Source organism: Trichoplusia ni, chromosome 12 (genome assembly GCF_003590095.1).
Source record: "Trichoplusia ni isolate ovarian cell line Hi5 chromosome 12, tn1, whole genome shotgun sequence".
NCBI lineage: Eukaryota > Metazoa > Arthropoda > Insecta > Lepidoptera > Noctuidae > Trichoplusia > Trichoplusia ni.
Window position 1 is genome coordinate 13,825,916 of NC_039489.1, and position 24,421 is coordinate 13,850,336.

The window sequence follows — 24,421 nt, forward strand, 5'->3', positions numbered from 1 at the left end:
TTAAATATTACTTTGATACCTTCTCATTTTAATTTATTATATTATTTAATTATATGACCTATGTAGTTTTAATTATCATACGTTGGTAATTTGAATAAATATTGGCAACGCTTTTGAAATCGTAATTAATATAAAAAAAAAAACATAATTATTATCCTACAGCCAAAGCGCAAAGCAGCGGATTTTTACCTTTATGGTACACTAAACACTTAGTAAGAAAAATTGGTATTTCTTTCCCCAACTTGTCCATCGACATAGGCCTTCTCTAAAGATTTTCATTTAACTCTATCAATGGCCAATAAATGAACAAAAATTATATTGAATTGGTACTATACGTATTAGTGTAACCATTCTTCCAACACAATAATTGGAAATTCAGTACGGGGTGAAAACTCACGGTCAATATAGTGAATTTACAATTATTCTGTTGCCAGAGAAAGCAAGAGAGCTGTGCCCAGCTGTAGGACATAATATATTATTATGAACTTTGGTATCACAGGGTAAAAAGGGTAAAAATCAATTTCAGTTAAAATAAAAATTATGAATTATCAATTCATATCAACAGATGAGTTTCCAAAAACATCATTAAAATAATTTAACTTGGCTATTTTTATAAAGTAAGTTTCCGTCGCGAATCCAAACGGCAAACTTCACGAATTAGTTGCAATGGTAAAATCGATTATTATGTCTCCTTCACTCTTAAAGGATTTGAATTATTCTATCCTGTTGTCATTTTGACACTGAGCATGTCAAAAGGAGTTATGGAGTTGTCTTGTCAATAAATTGTCATTGTCAAAGTTGTACTTAAGCGTCGACTGCAAAAATTTAGATTATTATAGTTTGGGCTTATTTTGTGGAAAATGTTAAGTTTGTGGTGTTATTAAAAGCTTGGCTTTAAGTGTGCAACTTAAGGCCCTTTCGGAGAATAAGAAGGACGATTACTGTCAGCCAAGATGTCTAAATGGTGTGTCATGTTTCATACAATAACACCGGGCCCTCTGTTTATATTTTATTAGTGTAGAAGGTCTTACTGGGATCTTTACTATGAGGGTGTATAGTAACGGTGTGTTATATGGCAGGCAATCGGAGCGCAGCATCCACGAGATGCTGAAGGACACGCCGCCGCTGCGCGAGTCCAGCGACTCCATCACCTCGGGCACGGAGCCCAAGTTCCCCACGTCGCGCTCCATGCCTTTTCCTCCAGCATACGGTACAGTGGCAATCGGACTTTTTTATGACTCAGATTATTTATAGCTGCAAAAGTTTTAGGAATAGTCAGAATTGAACACTATTGTACTTAGTTTAAATGTAAGCAGTCTAAGAAAAATAAACTGTAGCAAACTAAGCATGCAGTACACTTAGGGTTAGTTTTAATTCTGATGCGTTGATTGATCTGTTGGATGTGATTGTTGCTAATATGTATTTTCTTTCTCATGCAGTACCCCCAGATGTGTCTCAGAATGGTGGGGCAGGCTCCAGCACCCTCCTGCGAGCCGGCTCCTCCAAGCTGGATGCCATCCGCAACTGGGGGGTGTCCACCTACAAGTGCACCAAACAAATACTCTATGAGAAGCTTGGCAAGAGCTCCCGTACCGTAGATACTGGTAATGTTTACTGGAATCACTTGTCTTCCATGTATATTGTGCTTTATTGCAGGTAATTAGTATGCTTAAGGGGAGGATATAATACATTGTAACACATTTTAATGTAACATAGACATGCATTATCAAACATCTTTATCTTTGCCCATATATGAGATTCCGTCCTTCCTTCCTAGTCGTTACACTCTTGCCCCTTACACTCACCTCTTGTGTCATATGCGACCACACGTCATGTATGAGATTATAATCTTAATTAATGTTTCTGTGATAGAAATCTTAAGTGGTGACTTTTTGGGTATGATTCTCTAAGTTCAAAAACAGTATCCTAATATTAAAGCTTCACTGTCCATCTGTCACCAAGCTGTATCTCATGAACTGTGATAGCTAGACTGTTGATTTATTTCTACAGCTGCTTCTGCTCTAATATCATGTACTAAAAAAAATGGTTAAGCAATGGTTGTTACAACCATCAATTTGTTGTTAGGTGACCATCTAAGTGTGGGTACCAACAAATTTATTTTTCACCTAATCAATATCTCATTCTATCAATGTTGTGAATTAGATAAGAAAGACCTTGTATTCTGGGTGAATGTTAATCTTGAGCATTATATCGTGTGAGCAGAGCTGGAGGCGCAGATCGAGATGTTGCGCGAGACGCAACGCAAGTACAACGGCGTGCTGCGGCTGAGCGGCGCGCTCACGCAGCAGCTGGCCGCCGCCGCGCACACGCAGCGCGCGCTGGGCGAGGCCTTCGCCGAGCTCGCGCAGAAGTCGCCCGAGCTGCAGAACCAGTCAGTGTCACCCTCTCTCATCATAATACATATAAATGTTTGACCTTCTATTTAAAGCAAAACCATGTTACTTAGGTTCCTATACAACGCGGACACGCAACGTACACTGACGCGCAATGGCGAGACGCTACTCGCCGCGCTGCACTTCTTCAACAACTCCCTCAACACACTCACCAACAAAACCATTGAGGACACGCTGCTCACCATCAGACAATATGAAGCCGCCAGGTAACTGCCCATAGCCATAGCTCTCGCTATAGGCAATTTAATCACAAATAGCAATTGGTTGATTGCTATTAGTGATTAAATTGTCATTTCATATAATTCTTAACCGATAATAATAGTGATCTATGTGAAACAAAAAAGTTCTTTTTAAAAAAAAAGCATGGATAGTCAAAGGCACAAGTCAGTTCATTCTGACTATCTGAAGGATTAATCAATATAGATTGAGATAAGCAAATTAAGTTTTCAAATTGTCTAATTTTATGTTCATAGAAGATTTTTTAAAACGACGCTTTTTATATTCTCTCTCAAGATCGTATTGTTAAAATTTATCGTATATTACAGTATATTTTTGTTAATAGAAAATTTGAAGTGCCCATGATTCGTACGTTGTGATTTTTGAAAGTATAACACTTGTTTTATAATCCTATTTTCGAGATAGTCGATTTGCCCCAAGGCTAGCAAAATCAGGTTTTAAGTTTCCTGTACTGTAACTATCCCTTCCACGTTTAATAAAAAGTAAATTTGACAAATGCAAGTCTAATGTAAGTTTTCAATTCTAAGGAGTATATGGTATTATGGTGTGTGTGTAGAGTGGAGTACGATGCGTACCGCAGCGAGCTGGAGGCGGGCCGCGCGGCGCCCGAGCCCGCGCTGGCGCAGGTGGAGCGGCAGCGACGACACTACGAGCGACTGCGCGACGACTCCGCCGTCAAGCTGCGGCTGCTGCACGAAAACAGGGTGAGTACTGCTGACACATACTCTGTTTCGTTTGAAAAACCCTCGATTTTACAACCAATGTTTCAATGTCACTTGACCAGGTGAAGGTGATGAACAAGCAGCTACTGCTCTTCCACAATGCGGTGTCAGCATACTTCAGCGGTAACAACGTGGCGCTGGAGGCAGCGGTGCGGCACTTCAACATCCACACGAGCAGCGCAGCGGGGGGCGCGCCGGCCCCGCTGGCGCGGCGGCCGTGCCCCCGCCCCTGAGCGCGCCCCCGCCGCTGCCGCCGCTGGGCGCGCCCGCGCCGCTGCCCGGCCCCGCGTAGGACACGCTCGGCGGCGCCGCGCTGCCGCTCTATGGATAATGTTCCCGCACTCACCAACGACTGCGCAGGTATACCCATGGATATCTACACCAAATCCCAATAAAATACTAGAATTTAAAAGATTACCCCAAAAAAAAACCGTAAACCTTTTACTTGGTAATACATACCTACATAGCTACCTACCTACCTACTTGGTAATAAACCAGCATTAGTGAGAGGGGCCGAACCAGACTATTATTACTTTGTGTGGTATTGTGACCATATATATTAGCTTAATTTTATTTTAAAACGCGCTTTTGACCAAATGAATATACCTTTTTAATGCTCTCTGACTATAAAAAAATAATTACCTAATACTGTGTACATATAATAATACATTGTGTATGTACTTAATCAAATATTTTCTATCTATAAAACTAAGCAGACAGTTTCATCTGATTAGTTTTATTTTTATTTTTGCACATAATGCAATCTTAGTGTAATACTTAAATATTACAGTATTTACTATTCCAAAATTGATACTTAAAATATAACAACAGAAAATGTATTTTTGTAGAACATGAGTTCAGTTGAATACTTATTGAACCAAGCTTACCTGATGCAAGGTTATTACTCATCCATTCCAGTATTCATATTTATTATAGCTTAATGCTTGCCTAGAATATAAGCTTACATGTTTACATATTGTATGAAATTGTAATATAATCACAATATTTATTTGTTTGGTAGGCACAATATATTAGTCTAATTTGTTAGCTCAAATATATCCTTCCAATGTAATCCCACTCGAAGCTTTAGTATCAACAATAAGGAAGAGATCATCATCACTTAAGTTTAAATAAATGCCAGCCAATGTATATCTATCATGAAGTTTTTAATCAAATTTTCCAAATAATGACTCTTGTGGCAACTCTCTTCTGTATTGAAATGAAACGACTTTTACGGATTTTATCGCGGTTTAATTTTTGGTTTTAGTTCAAATTAAACCGCGATAAAATCCGTAAAAGTCGTTTCATTTCAATGTCTAACATTCGCGTAAACCTAAGAAATCTCTTCTGTTTGTTTAATAATACATATTCATGGTAGTTTCTACTATGTCACACTGTACTTATAGGAATTTTGTAAAATCAGACTTGTAATAAGTAATGATTCCTTAGTGTTATAATTATGTACTGATGTTTTGATAACACCTAATCATGTATAATGTAGGAGACCTCCCGGTGGCTGACCATCATTAAGTTATAAGAGATCTCCTAGTTAAGCTTGTTAGCACCTGCATTGTACATGAGTGTGTGGTACATCGCATCACATTAAGACAATATTTGCACAGAGTTGCTCTTATATTACCCTCAGGTATGTAACTTTACATGCCAGCTAGTCAATATCTCTTATTTTAGTTGAATGTACTCTCAATGTGACTTATTTAAATGTTATTATTTAAGAGAACAAATTATACACTATTATTGTAAATGTAAGGCATTGTGTTTATCATATTTTGTAAGGAGTGTAAAATAGATCACTTGCAACTTGATTGACTTTCATTTATAGTATTTACTCTGGTGTTTAGAATAATTATTTCCCTTTATTAAATTTAGTACAATGAGATATCTTCTATGATCGCACACATGATGGTTACATTACAAACACTAAGTGAGCTCAGAGGCATGCTTAGAATAACAAACAAGTTTTAATATCTTGATAGCTCACAATTATATTTATATTCTACAGTATCATCACATTACATCACAGGACTCCAAGTGTTAGCACCTGCTAACTGGAATCGCCAATATTTGCCAGAAATATCATTTCTAGATTCCTTAGGCCTTCACAGTTTCCTTATCACCTTCTTCATTGCACAACTCCTCTGCCTCAGCTTTAAACTTTTCCTAAAAGAAGTTAAATTCTCATTTTCTAAATTCCATATAAGCATTATTAAACAAAAATAAATATCATACACTTACTAGGTCATATATAACCTTCACTACAAGGGAACAACTTGGACAAGTTGCAACTTCTTCACCAGCCATCAATTCCTCCTAAAAAAAGTAACTTATCACTATTTTTTAAGTCTAAGCAAAATTTAAGCTTAATTTGTTAATATGTTTATAGTATTACGTGGTATGAAGCAACATTACATTAACTTTAATATTTTAAGTAAATGAATAGTTCTAACCTTACTTATTTGAAACCTATCGCCGCAAGGACATGGGTAATAATACATTTCGTCATCTTCATCGTATTCAAAATCTTCAATTTCTATTTCATCGTGAAATATCGTCATTGTGTTTAATTTTAAAGTTGATTGCTAACACTTGACTTACAAATACGACGCACATTGCACGTTTATACACGATATGGTAAAGCTGAAATGGACAGTTGAAGTACTTGCATCCACAAACGTTTTAAAAACGAATCATAATAATATTGCAAGTTATAAGGTTGCTTTTATAAAACGATATCTTTGGTTGATATTACTTTCCTATATTATTCATCACTTATTTCTGAACCGCTACAGGAACTGATACGCCAATCAAAGTGTCAATTTTCAAGTTACCGTTTTTTTTCGGCTTGAATACAGGCTTTGACCTACCTTATTTTACATATGTACAGACCAGGTATGAAACAACTAATTCTATAATACTAGTCTCCCACAAAGGACTGGTCTGAAAAATGCTGTGAACTTAATTTTAATAACCTTTGTGGAACAGAAACAAATAAAAAAAGTTTATAAATTTTATATCTTGACACCTCAAGCTCGTTCTATTTTTACCAAACGCATACTTAGTTATCAGCATAGATTGAGGAGCCTAATTCTTCCTGGAGTTGATGGAGTTTACTTTTACATGGTAATAGATTTAAGTTACAAGTATTTATTTCTATTGGTAACATTTATTTGCGTCATAATAATGGCACGTCACACACGTCATTTGACATTAACTTCATTTTCGTGGGGGAGGATGATCGTGGTGGTCTCATCGTATTTGTTAGGAAAATATTGAAAAGTGCTGCTGTGAGTGAACTAGTGTCTGTGCCGTCCTTTTTGTTATAGTTCCAGAGTTAACGCATAAGACATTCACTATGTTTAGTTGGATAAAAAAGGAAGGCGAGAAAACTGAAAGTATTGAAAATGTCGTGGAAGGTCTCAAAAGGATTTATAAAACAAAACTTTTACCGCTGGAACTACACTATCAGTTCCACGACTTCCACTCGCCGCAGCTCGAGGACCCTGATTTTGATGCTAAGCCAATGATACTGCTCGTCGGTCAGTATTCAACTGGTAAAACAACTTTTATCAAATACTTGCTAGAGCGAGACTTCCCGGGCATTAGGATAGGCCCCGAGCCAACCACCGACAGGTTCATAGCTGTTATGTACGACGAGAAGGAGGGCGTGATCCCCGGTAACGCGCTCGTCGTCGACCCTAAGAAACAGTTCCGACCGCTTAGCAAGTTCGGCAACGCCTTCCTAAACAGATTTCAATGTTCGACCGTGATATCGCCGGTACTCAAAGGCATCTCCATCGTGGACACGCCCGGCATCCTCTCAGGCGAGAAGCAGCGTGTCGACAGGGGCTACGACTTCACTGGAGTCCTGGAGTGGTTTGCTGAGCGTGTAGATAGAATCATATTGTTATTTGATGCCCACAAACTCGATATATCTGATGAGTTCAGACGCAGTATTGAAGCACTGCGGGGTCATGATGACAAGATTCGTATTGTGTTGAATAAAGCAGACATGATTGATCACCAGCAGTTGATGCGTGTGTACGGTGCTCTCATGTGGTCATTAGGTAAAGTCCTGCAGACTCCTGAAGTAGCTAGAGTGTACATTGGATCATTCTGGGACCAGCCGCTCCGTTACGATGTCAACAGACGTTTATTTGAAGATGAAGAGCAGGATCTCTTCAGGGATATGCAGTCTCTACCGAGGAATGCAGCTCTACGCAAACTAAACGACTTGATTAAAAGGGCTCGCCTAGCTAAGGTTCATGCATATATTGTGAGTGAGCTACGGAAAGAGATGCCTTCTATGTTTGGCAAGGACGGCAAAAAGAAAGAGTTAATCAAGAATCTAGGCCAGGTGTATGACCGCATCCAAAGGGAGCAACAAATATCTCCTGGTGACTTCCCTGACATTAAGAAGATGCAGGAGACACTAGCTAACCACGACTTCACTAAATTCCACCCGTTGAAACCAAAGCTGCTGGAGGTGGTGGACCACATGCTGGCCACCGACATCGCGCGCCTCATGGATATGATCCCGCAGGAAGACGTCAATGTCGTCTCTGAGCCACTAATAAAGGGTAAGTTTGAACTCTTAGTCATTCACTATTTGCATACTCTTAACTCATACTTGGTTCGATTGTTAAGTACTTATTTTATCGATTAATCATATTTCTGTTGAATCTTGAAAATTCAAGTGATTGTAGAATTTTTCGAATCTTTATCAAAGCGTTACATCCACACCATGCAGGAGCGGCCCTTATCACGCGGATGACGCTGACAAGTAGTAGTATATATTTACTGTGACGCTGACTGGGCCCGGTCGGCACCTCATTGACAGAGGTTTTCAATGTTTATGTCAAAAACAGTACACTCTCGGTAAACCATGTACCAAGACGTGTCGAAGGTGAAGCCGGTGGCGGCCGGGGCGTCGCCGCCCGCGCGCGCCTGTGCGTCTCTTATCACGAGATATTGACCTGAATATTGTTATCATTGTGATAACGGAGCGCCGGGATTTGCTAACGGTGCTGCTAACTGCGTTAGACGTGCACTATAATTAGAAATTATTAAATTATAAAGTCTGACCTCATGGTGGACGTCGGTAATTGAGTATACATTGTTGATGAAGTAATCTTACAGTATAGTTTCAATTTATCGCGTATATGAATATTGACCATTCCATATAACGATGTCGGACGTACCAATTTTCCTTATACGTATGTTATAAGGTACTTGATAAATTTTATTAACAATTCCAAGAGTTCCGTATTGCAACAAGGTAAAGTCGTTGACTACCTATTTTCAGAGGTATATGTTATAGGTATTATATGCTATATGTATACTTATATCACTACAGGCTCCCTTAAGGTCCTGTGCACTTAAATAATTATTTTTTGACATGGAATCTTAAAATCCTTTCCTATGTATAAATATTTGTCAGGACTCTGAATGATTAATCATTGAACCAGCTTGATTTATAATATTAACACTAATCGCCGATTCGTTGAACCTCGCTCTGCTGGGCCGTGTGAATCAAAACCATGTAGGGCGCAACCCAAACGCATTCTTGAAAATAGTTCAGTGTCATACATACTTACAAAAAACCTTGCTAAGCTAATGCAAGATTCAAATATTATACAATCGTCCCATTTTTGCATTCTCATTACACGTAAATTCGAAATGGTAAGAGATAATGGTAGGTAGATATCGTAAGAGTTATCAAATGGGTGCTTACAATTCAGTACATGACAGTAGGTAGGTAGGTTGGTGTATTTTATTTGAATAATCTGATAGGAATTATTTACTTCATAAGTTTCTCAGTATTTATTGAGTGAATCAGGCGATGACTCGACCTACATAATCGACAGCAGCACTAAATGATTATTTGCAAAAACGTTCTTTTGATTCTTTCGAAATATCTGTTTCAATTGAGTCATCATTTTTTCAATACACAAAACAAATCATTGCGGGTTCCAGTTGCAGCTATTCCTATGTAACAAGTAACAACCATATTGCCGCGTCAGGCCGCGTATACACAAGAGATTTCTAGAGACACTAGGGTAAAAATTAATAATATAAAAAAGTGACCGAGATAGGTAGTGGTCGTAGTGATGTCGGCGGAAGTGTTGCCACCTCTGAGAGCTGCAGCGTGTCACCGCACCCCGGGCTATTGTAGAGTGAGCGATCCCGGCGTTATTCCTCACACGTAATTAGACAGCTAATTTCTCCTTGATCAGTATAATCGGCACGCGGAGTTTCGGAACACTAGTAATCACGTAGGATTAGAAACTTTCTACTTAATGTTTTGTAACAAGACATCCTCAGTATCACTTGGTTTTATTGCTATCACTAGTATTCCTTCATATTTTATTTGTGATTTGTTTCAAGCTACGAGTATAATGTATCGAGTTGTGAGTAATACATATTATATAAACCTCATGCAATTGAGGTAGATATGCACCTAGACATAGATTCAGAGGTCACGTCCTTCCGTGTCTAACTTCAACTCGCTATCTAACTTAATGTGTGATGATGCAATAAATCCACACTAGTACCTACTAGTACAGCTAGTACTAGTTGCATATTCTGTGCTTATGTATACAGATGATCAAAGATTGGCAATGGAACATTACGTTTAACATGCCCAAAACTTATATCGTACTCTTACGTAATCATACAAAAATAAATGAAAAATGGACAGCATACAGGGTTCCGACCATCTCCAACAAATAGTTGATTGTACCCTCTATAGCATTGTCTGCGCCCGCCGCGCGCCGCGCGCCGCGTCGGCAGGCCCATCATGCCGTCACTGTTTACGACCTACAATCGGACAAGTGTCTGCCGCGCACGTGCGCACACAGACTCACAGATGACAGAAGCCATCGCACAAGTACTGATCATAGTCCACATTGATATTGTTACTACCTGTTCAGCCTTTTGCAATTACAAATATGTATTAAATAACATTAGATTTATTCAGACACGTACGTCACATCACGTCATAAAATATACAATTGATATATTTTTACCTTTAGTTGAAGGTATTTATTGTACAAGCAACAAGACTAAAATGTGTGAATAAATGTATAAAAATTAGAGATGCGCCGAATAGTGGTTTCACCGAATAACCGAATGCCGAATAATATTCGGTTTAAAGTTTACCGAACCGAATATTCGGCCGAACTATTCGGTTAAATTTTATTACAATTTATTTTATTTTAATTTATTAGTAAACAGGTTTCAAAATGTCCTTACTTGTAGCCCGCAAGATCAAACATTTAAAAAAATATAATAATATGTAAGTAAATATATACTGTTTAGTTTCAGAAATTAATATTACTAGCTTTTCGCCCACGGCTTCCCCCGCGTCGATGTCGGTTATATCACGTTTGCAAGAGAACTCTTCAAAAGTCCGGGATAAAAACTATCCTATGTTCTTTCTCAAGGTCAACTCTATCTCTGTACCAAATTTCATTAAAATCAGTTCGGTGGTTTAGACGTGAAAGCGTAACAGACGGACAGACAGAGCTACTTTCGCATTTATAATATTATAGTAGGGATTATTATCTTGTTCTATGGTTGAAATATTTTGTTTGGAGGTTTAAAAGTATAATTTATGATTAAAGCGTTTTTAAAATTAAAATAAATATTGACTAGAAAGTTGTAAGTGTTGTTGTTTAAGAAATAAATATGTTGATTTTTGGTTAAAAATAAACACTGAGTTAAAGTATTTTTGAATTCAACAATTTTTTATAGTATTCCGTAGACTTATAACAGAATAAGTTATATCTTTTAGTTCTACATCGGGTAATGTGGCGGAGAAAAAAAGAACCGAATATATTCGGCACCAAACCGAATAATTCGGCCGAATACGAATAGTGAAAAAATTGCCGAATACCGAATACCGAATAGTTATTCGGCGCATCTGTAATAAAAATCGTTTCGGTACCGAAATCAAGAGGAATTATACAGAACCCTGTTGCTGAGGCGCCATTACCTGTCCGTCTGTCACCATGCTTTGTCTCATCCTCACGAACAAGGATAGCAAGACAGTTTGCACAAGTAATGTATTTATCTTGCCGGTTTAAAAAAATAATGAAAAATAAACATTGAGGTTAAGGAACGGCAATCAATTTTACGGGAGATTTGAGGGAAACCCCTAGTGCTGCGAGTCCGACTCGCATTCGTAGCCCATTTTCATTAAATTAGCGGATTTTGCTTAGTGACAAGTTCTGGAATTGTGATTGCACCCACCCCGGGGTGACGACAAGTCCTTATGTCTTTTGCGTCAGCTATGCTAATAATGGGTAATGCTAACGAGTATTACCCATGTTTATTTATACATACTTCTAAAGCTTCTCGTAATTTAGCTGTTGAATTGGTTGCGTTGTATTTACATAAGTGATAGCATATTTTCTCTAAAATGTATTTCTGATTACTCGAATGATTTATAAACGATGACGAGTTGTGTTTTTCTTACTGGGTTTTGAGGTACCCCGCCTCGCGCGCTTGTGGACCGCGCGCCAGCTCTGTGGCAGTCAGCCTCGCGCGCCACTTGACCCGCGCGACTTCGCGCCGCGCCGCGTCGACACACTCCACTCTAATATTCGACTATTAATCATTCAGCCTCGATCAATTTACTTATTCAAAACACACGTGTTTGCAGGGAGCAAACACGTGTGTATTGAAAAAGTAAATTCATATTGGTGACGAGAACACTTTTATTAAAACGCCTAGCTTGTGTCGGGGACCGTACTCTAGGACGCACTGTCATATACACTATGAAAAACGTCGGCGACTAAACAAGACGACTGCCAACAGTCAAGAAAACTGGTTTCAAGCGTAAAGTGCTTGATGATATCTTTGTCATCGTCATCATTCCCCTGCCCTTATTCCAATCAATTTAATTGCGATTTAATTTTCTAGAAACAAATAAATCAATTGCAACCAATTGGCCAAGGAATATAATACATGCCTTAGCAGTGAAATTTTATTCCTAAAGTTACATCATACAACATTCACTTAGAAACTAATTAAAAGGCCTTCTCAAATGATGGCATTTAATGCGTCATACATCCCATACACGTACTCAGCCTGGCCAATCTCGACAATTGTATTATGGTATTCAATGAACTATTTCTATATAATTAGCTCATTTGCAAGCAAACATGTATGTTATGTAATATGCAAAGATTCGCATAACAAGTGTTCAAGCTACTTATGTACAAACTGTTAATGTATACATATCTTATACAGTGCCCTGTGCGCAGTGTATTTAGGGCCGCGACTTGATTCATCGGCCATAGATAGCATAGACTATGGTCGTTCCATTCAAGTGAGCTATACGTACCTCCGCCGTGCGCCTTCGTCTGAATTCCTACCAATACCAGATGGAGGGAATGGACCTTGGACAAAAAATACTACAAACCGTATCGTTCACCCGTTTAGAAGGTAGTGTGCCACAGTACACATCACGCATACATAGCGGTCAAACTTCTTATACTTTTCTTTTTGCGTCGGTGGATAAAAATTATGCATAGCGAATGAAGAAAAAAATATTGTGCGCCGATGAGGACTGAGGTGATGAGTTTTTATGGTTCATCGGATCAGACAAATTAAATTTTAGAGATAAGCCGCTACCAATATTCCTAGAGTCTTCTGTTTTTAATCTTATTTGAAAACATGAAGACGGAATGTACTTGGTCATATAATTTTCATATGGCCGAGGAAACAGTCTGCGCTGGGCACTAGCATCACACTCGGATGTGGCCGCGAGTACCGGGGAACAAACCTGGGTTGGCAAGCTTGTAATGGTCTTACAAACAGGCCACTATAAGGTTATAAGTCCGCACAGCGACAGCTCAACACCATAATTATGTTTTATTTGTATTAGATATCTATGTTTGAAGCAAATCATTTTTCGGGCTGATTATTCTAATTGGCCTCCAACGTTTCATACCACACATATTACGCTATAACATATTGGCTAATGGACAGTACACGTTATGAAATTACAATTTTATTGTTATCTGTCGAGCGGCGTGTTATCGCGGCGCTGATCTGTGTGGTAATGTTCCAAGGCGCGGCTGAAGCTGCTGCCTTTGTTTCTGGTGTACTGCTAGCGCCACTCGCAGCTAGCCGCAGCCTCGCCCGTACCCGGCACTCGCTAACTGCTAGAGCACACAGATACAAACTTTCCTGCCTTGTTTTACTTCGTACACTACGCGTCATCGCTCAGTTAGTCATCGCTAATGAATCTAAGTAGGTTTTATATTTTTGCGATACACCGTTACTGAATCAGATCAGCATTGCATTCACGTTCTGCGTGATATGAAATCGTCACGACAGACAGGGTGATATTAGGTAATTGTATTATCATTATAGTGCATATGATACACTACGTGCATTTAGTTCATGTGTGGTATAACATGTGTCTAGTCTAGATATTAGACAAATAGAAATTTAAAATCCTTTTATAGTACCTTTTTATAGATCACGCCTCAAAAAGAATTTGTATGAAAACTGAAAACGAACTGCGTATACTATACCATTTAGCTTCATTCGGTTTCTCTGTGTAGCAGTACTATTCTATATTCTGTGAGATAGCCCTGCGCTAGGGTTTCGTGGGCTCATGTAGGGTTTTATAAATACTTCTAAAATTAATTGAACCAGTCGCTCTGTATCTCTTTTGGCAATATCGTCAAGTACTTCTGTGGGATCTGTTCCTTAATACCGCCGGCGCATGCGCCTCTCTGATGACTGTTACGCTACTACGGAAATGTAATTAAGGGCGAACGACGGTCGACAATTTTAACAAACTAGCAACACACGGCTCCGCAGCGGCCGCGCCGCGCTCGCCCGAGATCGTGTACTGTTACCTTTATCTTATCTAGTATTAGAGTTATCTGAGATAGCGTCGCCACGAATATAAAAGTTTTTAGTATTCTACTTTGTATTTAGGATTTGATAACTTGTAAAAAATGTCGCTGTACTTCAGAAATTCTTCCACGAGTGCCAGTTGACATTCTTTTTATATTATTTTAAACTGATGTATTAATCATGCACTCAGATGAACGGGAAAAAATATAAAGTACCTTTTCCGATCGTTATATCTTCAGGAAATATATAAATAATAATAATGGATCTCATGCAGATAACATAGTGGATTTGATTAGCCCTAACAAAGTAACAGTAAATGCTAAGCTAAGTAGTATCGGATCTATTTTATCACTACGTGTTGCCAGCGTGTTGGGTGCTGGGGTACACCGGTACTGATTCTTCCATAAACTTCGGACGGACGGCTATAGATGCTATCTGGTTGAATGATTGAACATGTTAGACAACAGTCAGTCCTAACCTTACGTCCTTATTGAAGAGCATGTAATGTTGAAGGATCCCGCTCGTCCCATAGTAAGCCAACAGTTGGTTTTAGTTATCGTGAGCATATGGCGTGAGATGAGCGGCGCGGCGTGGGCAGTGCCGACGGATGCACATCCTCCTTACCGCGAGGATACAGGTATCCTGCGCTGGACGCGACCTTCACGCTCCAGGAACACCCAAATTACTTTAAGATCCACATCTTACTCCCCGCCGGTGAACACGCGATTGCCTCTTAGTCGTCTTGGAAAATAAGTCATGCGGCTTTACGACCCTCGTTTACAACACAGTTGTTACAGTTGTAAATTTCGTTTAATAAACAATCCAGTTTAAAAAGTATAAGTGTGTAAATGTTTCGAAACGGTATTTTTCGCAAGTTATCTCCGGCAATGAAGTGATAATATCAAGGTCCTTCCTAATGGCCTTCGCGGGTGACGCCAGAACCTTAAAAGTTGAACATTAAACACGACTTGTTTGCGCAGCGCTGAACAGGCCATAACGCTAGTGCTAACACATGATAACCAAGTTTACATTGACAATACCATGACAAGACCTATATCGACACATTTGTAGTCTCGTTTACGACTTGTAGTACTTCTTCTTAAAAAGTAAAATATGTAGGTAAGAATTACGACTCATGAAAATGCTGTTAGGATCCCTTTATTTTAATGGCTTGTACAAATGACAGGTTAGGTAGGGCCTCCGCCTGCCACTGCTCGGATCGTTGAGTAATGCATGAACAACCTACCTCAATAATGGGACAGGTATTGTAGTGACCACGGTGGGTTGGACGCAGGGTAATGCGGCGAGGCGCGGCGGCGGTATGTGGCCATCGCGATCGATTCGTCCGGCGTCATCAGCGCGCGGCGTGTGCCGCACTCGCACTTCCTGCACTTTCACTCGGCGCATGAAACGCGATCTAGATTATTTTGCTATTACATGATTAGCTGCAGTCCGCACTCGGCGCCATTTTCACATAAACACAATATGTTGTCGGTGTCACCCGCGGCGCCGTGGGAACCTCCCGCTGCTACCAGTGCTGCAATGTTACTCTATGACACACACATGACCTACTGAGCAACAGTTCGCTAATTCACGAGAAGTGTCTGTTTCCGGAGTCAAAAAGATTAAAACGACTGCAAAAGCATAGCAATGTGGTTCGTTAGGGCACTGTGTGGTAGTCCGTAACTCATCCGTAACAACGTCGCCCGACGTGGGTGATGTGGCTGAGCAATTTTTTCATTCGCGACTTATTTATGTCGCCACCCATCGATGTCACTACCGTAAATATACACTCCTTGTAAGTATAGAACTCTCCACTGACAAGTTAATACCGTTCCTCTTAATATTCGCCGACTCTTATGTGCATTTTTTTAACTATCATATACAAATTAACACTATATTTTGATAGTAACTGTCGTGAGAATGATTCATTATTAAATGATGTAACGGTTTACTCACGCGTATTTATCAGGGTAGCCCGACTAGTTTCGGACCCAACCGGAGTCCTTAATCATGAGCAGACGCGGCGGGATCGCGAGTCGAACTGTTATATAACGTTTATAACGTTCATGTTGGTGCGTTATGACTTACTTACTCAACGGATTCTCTTATTTTTAACCTTTTGTACGGAACCATCTGTGTCGCCAATCCGACTCGCACTGTACCGTATTTAAATATGGGTTCTCCACTGAAATCTCTGCTCTTCAATGAAAGTTAGTACCTAGTTTGTTCGCGTTAAAAGTTTTTCGCTGCGCGCGTTAGAAATTTAGAATAACAATGAGTAATGAAAGTTGTCCAGTTGAGTATTGATTACCCGCCAGTGAAGTGCATCAAAATCGCGGCGTCACAGCGGGCCGGGGGTCGCCGCTAGCAGTGGTTCACAAATACGTGTGCGTGGCGACCCTGGCGACTGAGTGACCTACACGAATATATTGCGGCGCAGTCAGTCCTTGAAATAACAGCTGAGATCGAGACGCATCAAGGTCCTTTCGAAGCAACACTTTGAAACAACCGCTTTCAATGTGATGAACACAAAGCATGATTTGTTTCATTTATAGGCTAGATAAAAACAATATGAACCGCTCTGCTGAGCCCACAATCAATAAGTGTCCTCGACTTATTGGTCCAATTGTTACTTTTTATGTGAGCTGTTTGAGTGTAATTATATCAGCTAGGTGCTTTGAAACAAATGGCGCATGGTCGTTTTGGTGCCTATTAGCCGGCTGTGCTCTAGTACGCTCTTAAATATTGTCTTGCAAATCCATCTCAATCATTGTTGACTTGACAGAGCCAGCAGGGTGTAAGAAGACACCCAATTAGTTTACGTGGTATCGAGTAACATGCAAATGATTTATGAGTTATTCACATACAATTAAAATTATTTAATAGTCGGATTCTATTTGCGTGTTTATCAAGAACGATATAATATATATTACGCGTTTCAAGAACCTTTGCATACGTTTGTTTTATTGCTTATTATGATAGGAAACTGAGAAATAGTGCACTGTGTCATTTGTGAGTGCCGAGGGCAATGCGATTCAGTTAGTTTCACTAGCGATGACTAATACAATAAATACAGTTAGCGGCAGCAGCGAAGTGGCCGGGCGACCTTGTCCTGAGCGTGGCGCTGCGAGCCGATACCGTCGCGTTACCTCTCTTGACCCCCGCAAGGGCAAGGTGAGCAGGCTGCCTGGTGCATCTGCTGCGCGTCTCAGCAGGACGGAACGTCAAGCCATGATGAACTCCGATCGGTACCGACCTGCGGACATGCAAGCAGTAACCCAATAATTACTAACCCGTGGCCCTACTCGGGTAATACTAGAAGCTTAGCCAAAATAATAAACGTATACAGTTAATGTGAATATGCCGTATCGGCTTGTTTGTGCCATATTCAATGCGTGAGTCATCGTCTGATAAACACAACGCCCCTTGAATAATATTTGTTTGTTAGCTAATATTTTTAGGGATTAGTCTGTCACCGTAATTGTGTGATACTTAGTTATTGAACAATTCTCCTACAGCGGCCTGAGTTTTGCGACGAATCCGACTTCCCTCATCCCTACGGGAATGAGGGAAGTTACGGTACTTACGTTTGCATAAATCATTGAATAAACTCTTATTAATATCTATTTATTTATAAGTTTAAAGCCCAGTGTGCGCTATTCTTATCCTAGAGAAAAACCACTGTCTGTGTGATTAAAATAGTTTTATTTTGAGTTAGCAAAATGATGTTGTTTTATTATTGACAAGTTGCAATAAAATTTCTATTTCTTCACATGTATATTTATGAAACAAATGTTAAAAATGATTTTTACCATTCCAGGTGGCGCATTCGAGGGTGTCGAGGATCAGGTGTCGCCATTCGGCTACGGGCGCGGCGAGGGCGTGGACGCCGGCCACGGCGACCCCGAGTGGATCTGCAGCAAGGAGAAGCCGCGCTACGACCAGCTCTTCCAGTCGCTCAACCCCATTGACGGCAAAGTCACCGGCGCCGGTACGCTTACCCCTTACACTCGCACACTCGCGCGCGCGCTACACACACACCCGCAGCTGCGCGCCCACCTGCTCGTGGACAGAGCCCTCGAGGCGCTGCTGTCCACCACACACAACTGTTCGCTGCTCTCCGAGCTGTGCCTCAGTGTGAAGGACCGCGGTAACGACAGCGACGCCTCGCACTTCGCTAAGCTCGTTGACTCTCTCGGTAGCGCGACAGACAATTGTAAGGCGCTCGCACAGTTCATTGCAAACGTTCGGGACGCTCAAGTCGCCAGCGCGGGCCCCCGCCTGTCGCCCGCCGTCTCCATCCACAGCCTGAACGACACCGCGGCGCTCGACGCTGCGAGCGACGGGGGCGCGTCTCCTCACTCCCGGGGCTATTTAGACTCGTATGACACTAACTCATACACTACTCACAGTGACTCAAGAGGGAAGTTAAATTTTGATTCTCGTTCACGCATAGAAGACCCCAATACCATTGATGATACCGAATCGAACAGTAGCTCTGAAGCGGGCTCCGAGTCCTCAGCCGGTGGTACCCCGCGACCGAGACTCACTTGTTTGCAATCGTTGTTCGACACAGTCAAGTTGATAGTTCTGCTCGCTTTGAACGTAGTGACTCTAGTCATCATTACAGAACTTATATTCGCATGGACAGTGTACTCGCTGACAGGCACGCGATACATTGAATTTTACGTGGAGAGATCTCCGGACGGGTGGCTAGACAAGGCCTCGCTCGTGGCGTTCGGTCCCCAGCTGCAGGCTGTGAGGATACACTCGGTCCTGGAGCTGTTCTACCGCGACAATGTCATCAGCATACTTAAGTATTTAGTTGGCAAATTAACGAGCACAGTGCCAACTTAGACGATTAAACATTTCGTTTTGTTTACGTACTCGTAAAAATATATTTACTTAAATATAATGTTACAGTTACCCCGAAATTATATTCCCTCAATTTGGAGACAAATGTTAATAAAGTAATATTCATATAGTAAATTGCAGAACCTAACTGGCGGATCTTAAGATTTTGCCGCAGTTTGGGCTCTTACAGTAACATTGCCATTTTTAGACATAGGTAAAGTCGATAATCTTTAAGAAAACTTTCTAGTCCTCATCGATTCTTATTTAGTTACGTTTGTTGCTCTTAATTGGTCTCTTTTTTCGGACTCTCTGCTATTAACATTTTACACCTCGTTTTATAATAACGCTCCATCGCGCCTGTTGCCATGCTTGATACTAACCTCCAAATTTTATTAAGTGCATGAACTATTTTCAACCTACCCTGGCAATTCCATATCCTTCACAAAATGATCGGCATATAATGTAGCAACCCTTAATAAAACGTATATAATAAAATTAATAATCAATGTCTTAATACAGTGGTAACACTGAGACAGTACGTGTGTCGCTACATTCGATGCCGTGCTTCCTCGCTGACCTGATTGACGTTTGTCGACAGCCGCCAAGACGGAGATGGTGAAGTCGAAGCTACCCAACTCGGTGCTCGGCAAGATCTGGAAGCTGTCCGACATCGACAAGGACGGCTTCCTGGACGAAGAGGAGTTCGCGCTGGCCATGCACCTGATCCACGTGAAGATAGATGGGCACGACCTGCCCTCCGAGCTGCCCGCGCACCTCGTGCCGCCCTCCAAGCGCAACTGAACCAGTACGTATGCCACGCTAAGGCTCCCCCTCCCACGCGTCCTCGCGTCCTCGCGTCCACGATAACCTCGACATACTCGTGCATCATGTTTCCACGACATCGTTTGATGTACTTGACGATCGATTTTCGGACACTGCTTACAGCATTCTCTTCTGGAATACTATTTTGGGACTACTTACATGTTTTTTCGACAAAGTACGCAATATCCAAATAAAACATTTTTAGGGTCAGTTCTTCAATAATTTTTATGTCATCATGTTAATAATGTTATAAATCAATTCCTGTTGCTTTGGTTTACAGTTTGGGACTTGGTTAATTCGGAAGTATGAATGGCTGATGAGGTGTGTTGTGTCACGAGAGGCTGTGTTTGTGTTACCTGGTCCTGAGAGCGCTAGTCGAGAGGCCGATGGGCGGTGGGCGGTGGGCGCGGGGCGCGGACACTCACATCCTCACACGATCACTGAGAATGCAATATCATACAATGGCATACAATTAGAAAAATATTATTATACAAAGTTTATTTACATCCAACAAATATTATAATATTATTTATTTGCTTGCATTGAAATTATAAGTAATAATTTTATTTAGAAATTAGTTGAAATTTACTATTGATGATCAAACAGCTGCATCCAATGTATTAGCTTTATACTACTTATTGAGCTGTCGGCTAGCGTCGTCTTAAATTATTGTTGGCTAATTATAAACACTTTAGATTAAGTGCATTGTTTTTGATAAATGTTCATAAAAAATATTCAATTGTCGATTGTGATTTTATTTTTATTAATTAATATACAGAATAGCGCAGTAATCATGATTAACATAAACGTGTGTCACTGAGGATGTCACATCAATACACTACCTACCTGCTGCGAGTGTTGACACCATCTACATATATTTAATTATATTATTGCATAGTTTTCTAACACGTTGCATACTTTGTTGTTCCTATTAGAAGGTCCTCGATGAAATGTAGTCAAACGAGAATCCAGAATAATAAATTCACAGTTGTGTGTATCTACTCCACCCTTCACAATGCATGTAGCTATTTTGTAATCATATTATTGTTGAAAATATCGATGCTAATTTTGATACTACAAGTGCTGCATTTATATGGGAACTGTCAATGACCCGCGGTGCCTTCGCTTTAATATAATTAGGTGTAAAGCTTTGTACTACAGTCGGAGTCTACGCCTTCGGGGTTTGTGTAAATACAGAATTTATATCGGTTAGAGTTTTGGAACGTATTTTAGCGCGTGGCCGGCGCCGCCGCGCGCCGCCAGGTGGCGCGTCCGTCGCGCTGCGGGCGGCGGCGCTCCTCGCCGCGCTTTGTGTTTTTACATTTTGCTACTGTATGTACATAAAGATATGTAAATTGATAACAATTATCATAAATTATACATAGTGTGTAATAAATAGTTAAGAAAGCAAATGGTACGTTTTATTTCCGAACTATACAAAGTGGATAGGAAATCCCGTGGAATAGACTTATAGGCGGAAGTCAACTTTAGCAGAAAATTGCGATATTACATAACAAGCTTTTACTTACGGTCAGGGGGAACATAATATTTAATAATACTTATTAAATTAAAAATGGTTCCTTTCCCGTCTCCGACTTAGCTGAAGTAACACACATCACATGGTGTATTCCGTGACTGCAATATTATGAGGACAGTTCATCTGACACTGAAGCTGGAAGAGGGACATGGTGGGGTTCCCCAATGAAACGACACAGCCCAATTGAATTTAGGCTTGTTTATTTTGTATAGACGACTTGTTTTAAGTATTCAATGCCCCTAAATGACAAATAAACTATTGTAGGTTGTCTTCCCTGCCCGGCAAAGCTATACACTTTCAGAAAAAAGTAAAAGAAAATCGATGTTGTTACTAAGTAAGTACTGAAGTCAACAACTGGGTCAAATAGCGTGTCTACGTATTTCAGTTGTTCAACCTGCGGCCAGACGATATTATGAAATGTATTTCTTTTCATTCACGCATTAACATTCATAAGCTGAGACCTGCACGCCTTTAAAAATGACCGGGCCTTTTTAAATGCGTGCACGGGGACACAGGTTCAACGTGCAGAGCCAACGTGTACCTAGTAGGGATCATTCACCTCCGCTGTATGGCAGAAAGGTCATGAAGAATCATGAGATACATTATGTGGACCAGTTCGATAGATTTTCCGGAAAACTATGGCACCTGCCTCTCCACACATGGTGATGCAAATAAATTGGCGGGCGATGACTCGCCGCTCACTAGATGGGCCCCCTATAATACAGTCACGATTGACAGCAGGTGGGTAACACCAGTGCGAGCGGCTAGGCGTGTAGAGAGGTGCGACACCGATTTCACAACGGCGAGTCATAGACCCGGAGTGGGTTCCTCGTTATTAGATATGCCATTAGACACTTCCACCCCCGAGCATATTTGTTTGAATTGTATTTATCATTACCAACTAATGCGGTTACCGCCTGCTAAGACGGCTTTAACAGGTTGTCAAAAAATGTATGAAGTGACGGGAAATCGATACCAATGCGATTAATGCCCGATTTCACCAGTAGCCCCTAAACAGTCACTTAGGTAAGTGTTCGGGAACCTTCAAACGGTCCCTCTACCTAAATTCTGTTTCTGCTATGTGCTACTTATTTAAGCATCGCTTAGTTAGGTGACGTATAGTGCAGAGGTACTAAAAAATCTTTCGTCGATAAATTGTTATTTGTTTACGGTTATTTTTTTTATTGTTATTTAGCTCAAATAATAAAAATAAAACATGTGATTTCACTCAGTTTATTTAAAAAAAATCGGATCTGCACCTTTTTATAATCAGATTAATAATAAAAAAATATTCTGCTTTAATTGTTGGCTGTATAATGCACTATACGTATGCCATTGACAAAAAAAGTCGCAGTGGCATTTTGACGTAAGTCAGTCAGGCCTGTTATTTTGAATGTTTTTTTATGGTTTGTTGCGTGTTATTTTCTTTATTATTTACAAAGCATAATGGCGGAAAAGAGAAAGCACGCTCAAAATTTTTCACTGGAGGATTAGGATAGGTTGGTTAGGTTATGGCTCCAGCACAAAGAGACAATTTTGAATACTCGCTTTACAATTCTGCTGCATGTTGAAATACTGATGCCGCCTTGCAGTATAGATCTGCTATATTTAGATAATAATTGATTGCCCGTCGCATAAAATCTAAGAGCACATAGTAGTTAGTTCATTTCATCGGGGCCACAAATTTATTTCTGTAAAAATAAGATAGGTAGAGTCTGACATACGAAACATGAGCCTGGAAAAAAGCGGCAAATTCAAAAAATCTAGCGCTGGTATCACTGTGTATAGTAAGAAAAATACATTTTGATATTTGATTTTACATCATGGATTAATAAATTATGGACAAATATTATTGTCGTTTTATATCATACGATTTTTAATGGCTCAACCGTTTTAAACATAGTATTTTTGTGTATATAATATCTACCCATTAGAGGAGCTCGTGGCTAAGCTATAACCGCATAAGTGATTCGATCACAGGTTAAGCTATGCTTGACGCGGTTGGTCCGTAGATGGGTGACCATCTTTTCCATAACGAGTTCCTCCGTGTTTCGGAAGGCACGTTAAATTGTGGGTCCCGGCTGTTATTCCTACATCTTTGACAGTCGTTACAGGTAGTCAGAAGCTTGAAAAAGTCTGACAGCCAGTCTAACCAAGGGGTATCGTGTTGCCCAGGTAACTGGGTTGAGGAGGTCAGGTAGGCAGTCGCTCCTTGTAAAACACTGGTACTAAGCTGAAACCGGTTGGACTGGTAGCCGACCCCAACATAGTTGGGAAAAGGCTAGGCCAATGATGATAATATCTACCCATTACTGTCCCACTGCAGGGCAAGGGCCTCTTCTCAGAATGAGGAGGGTCATTTTTGTATATAAGCATTCTGCAATTGTAAGGAGAAATAAATAAACGTAGTTATTATAACATTATTTATTGTGATTCGTAATCAAAATCGGTATCTAAAAAACTACTTCAAGAGATTCGTCACTATCACTACTATCATCTTTTACATTTATAGTAAAACTTTCCAGTTGCGTTTCAAGAATGTTATCTTTTTCAATGTAATTATTTTCGATTTTTATGACGTGTTCTATACAATTATTCCATTCTGCAACAAAAAAAAATATTTTTAAAATTATTAAAAAAATGTTCACATCTATATTTTCGGTTCCTGAAGAAATACGAAAATATATAAAACATTGAATACATTTTCATAGATAACGATTGGATAACGAGATAAATGTTTTATGCAAATATGAATATGTAATAGGATTAAGCAAAGGATCAAGATAAACGTGTCGTGCTTACCAATGGCTTGCAAGATTGTAACCAAACATTGGTCTTTTACATTGAAAATCTGTTCATTGTCTTTATTTTTCACATCAAATTTATTAATCATATTGAATATTAGCCTTCTAGCCTCATTCTTAATAGGAGTCTTCATA

General features: G+C 40.1%; 3 protein-coding genes across 3 annotated transcripts; 2 read left to right on the top strand and 1 right to left on the bottom strand.

Annotated features, from left to right (window-relative positions):
* The first annotated feature begins 110 nt into the window (after nucleotides 1-110).
* On the top strand, nucleotides 111-3,606 carry LOC113499609 (arfaptin-2). Its single transcript, XM_026880125.1, has 7 exons — nucleotides 111-964; nucleotides 1,080-1,210; nucleotides 1,440-1,604; nucleotides 2,224-2,392; nucleotides 2,468-2,620; nucleotides 3,208-3,355; nucleotides 3,436-3,606. Exons 1-7 carry the CDS (start codon nucleotides 954-956, stop codon nucleotides 3,604-3,606), a joined length of 948 nt encoding a protein of 315 aa, XP_026735926.1. The 5' UTR covers nucleotides 111-953.
* A 1,586-nt stretch (nucleotides 3,607-5,192) lies between these two features.
* Nucleotides 5,193-6,207, bottom strand: LOC113499726 (DPH3 homolog). Its single transcript, XM_026880312.1, has 3 exons — nucleotides 5,839-6,207; nucleotides 5,627-5,701; nucleotides 5,193-5,551 (listed from the first exon to the last, which is right to left on the bottom strand). The coding sequence occupies exons 1-3, from the start codon at nucleotides 5,944-5,946 to the stop codon at nucleotides 5,483-5,485; spliced, it is 252 nt and encodes an 83-aa protein (XP_026736113.1). The 5' UTR covers nucleotides 5,947-6,207; the 3' UTR covers nucleotides 5,193-5,482.
* A 376-nt stretch (nucleotides 6,208-6,583) lies between these two features.
* Nucleotides 6,584-21,357, top strand: LOC113499725 (EH domain-containing protein 3). Its single transcript, XM_026880310.1, has 4 exons — nucleotides 6,584-7,968; nucleotides 18,090-18,260; nucleotides 19,722-19,928; nucleotides 20,226-21,357. Exons 1-3 carry the CDS (start codon nucleotides 6,744-6,746, stop codon nucleotides 19,922-19,924), a joined length of 1,599 nt encoding a protein of 532 aa, XP_026736111.1. The 5' UTR covers nucleotides 6,584-6,743; the 3' UTR covers nucleotides 19,925-19,928; nucleotides 20,226-21,357.
* The last annotated feature ends 3,064 nt before the right edge of the window (nucleotides 21,358-24,421 follow it).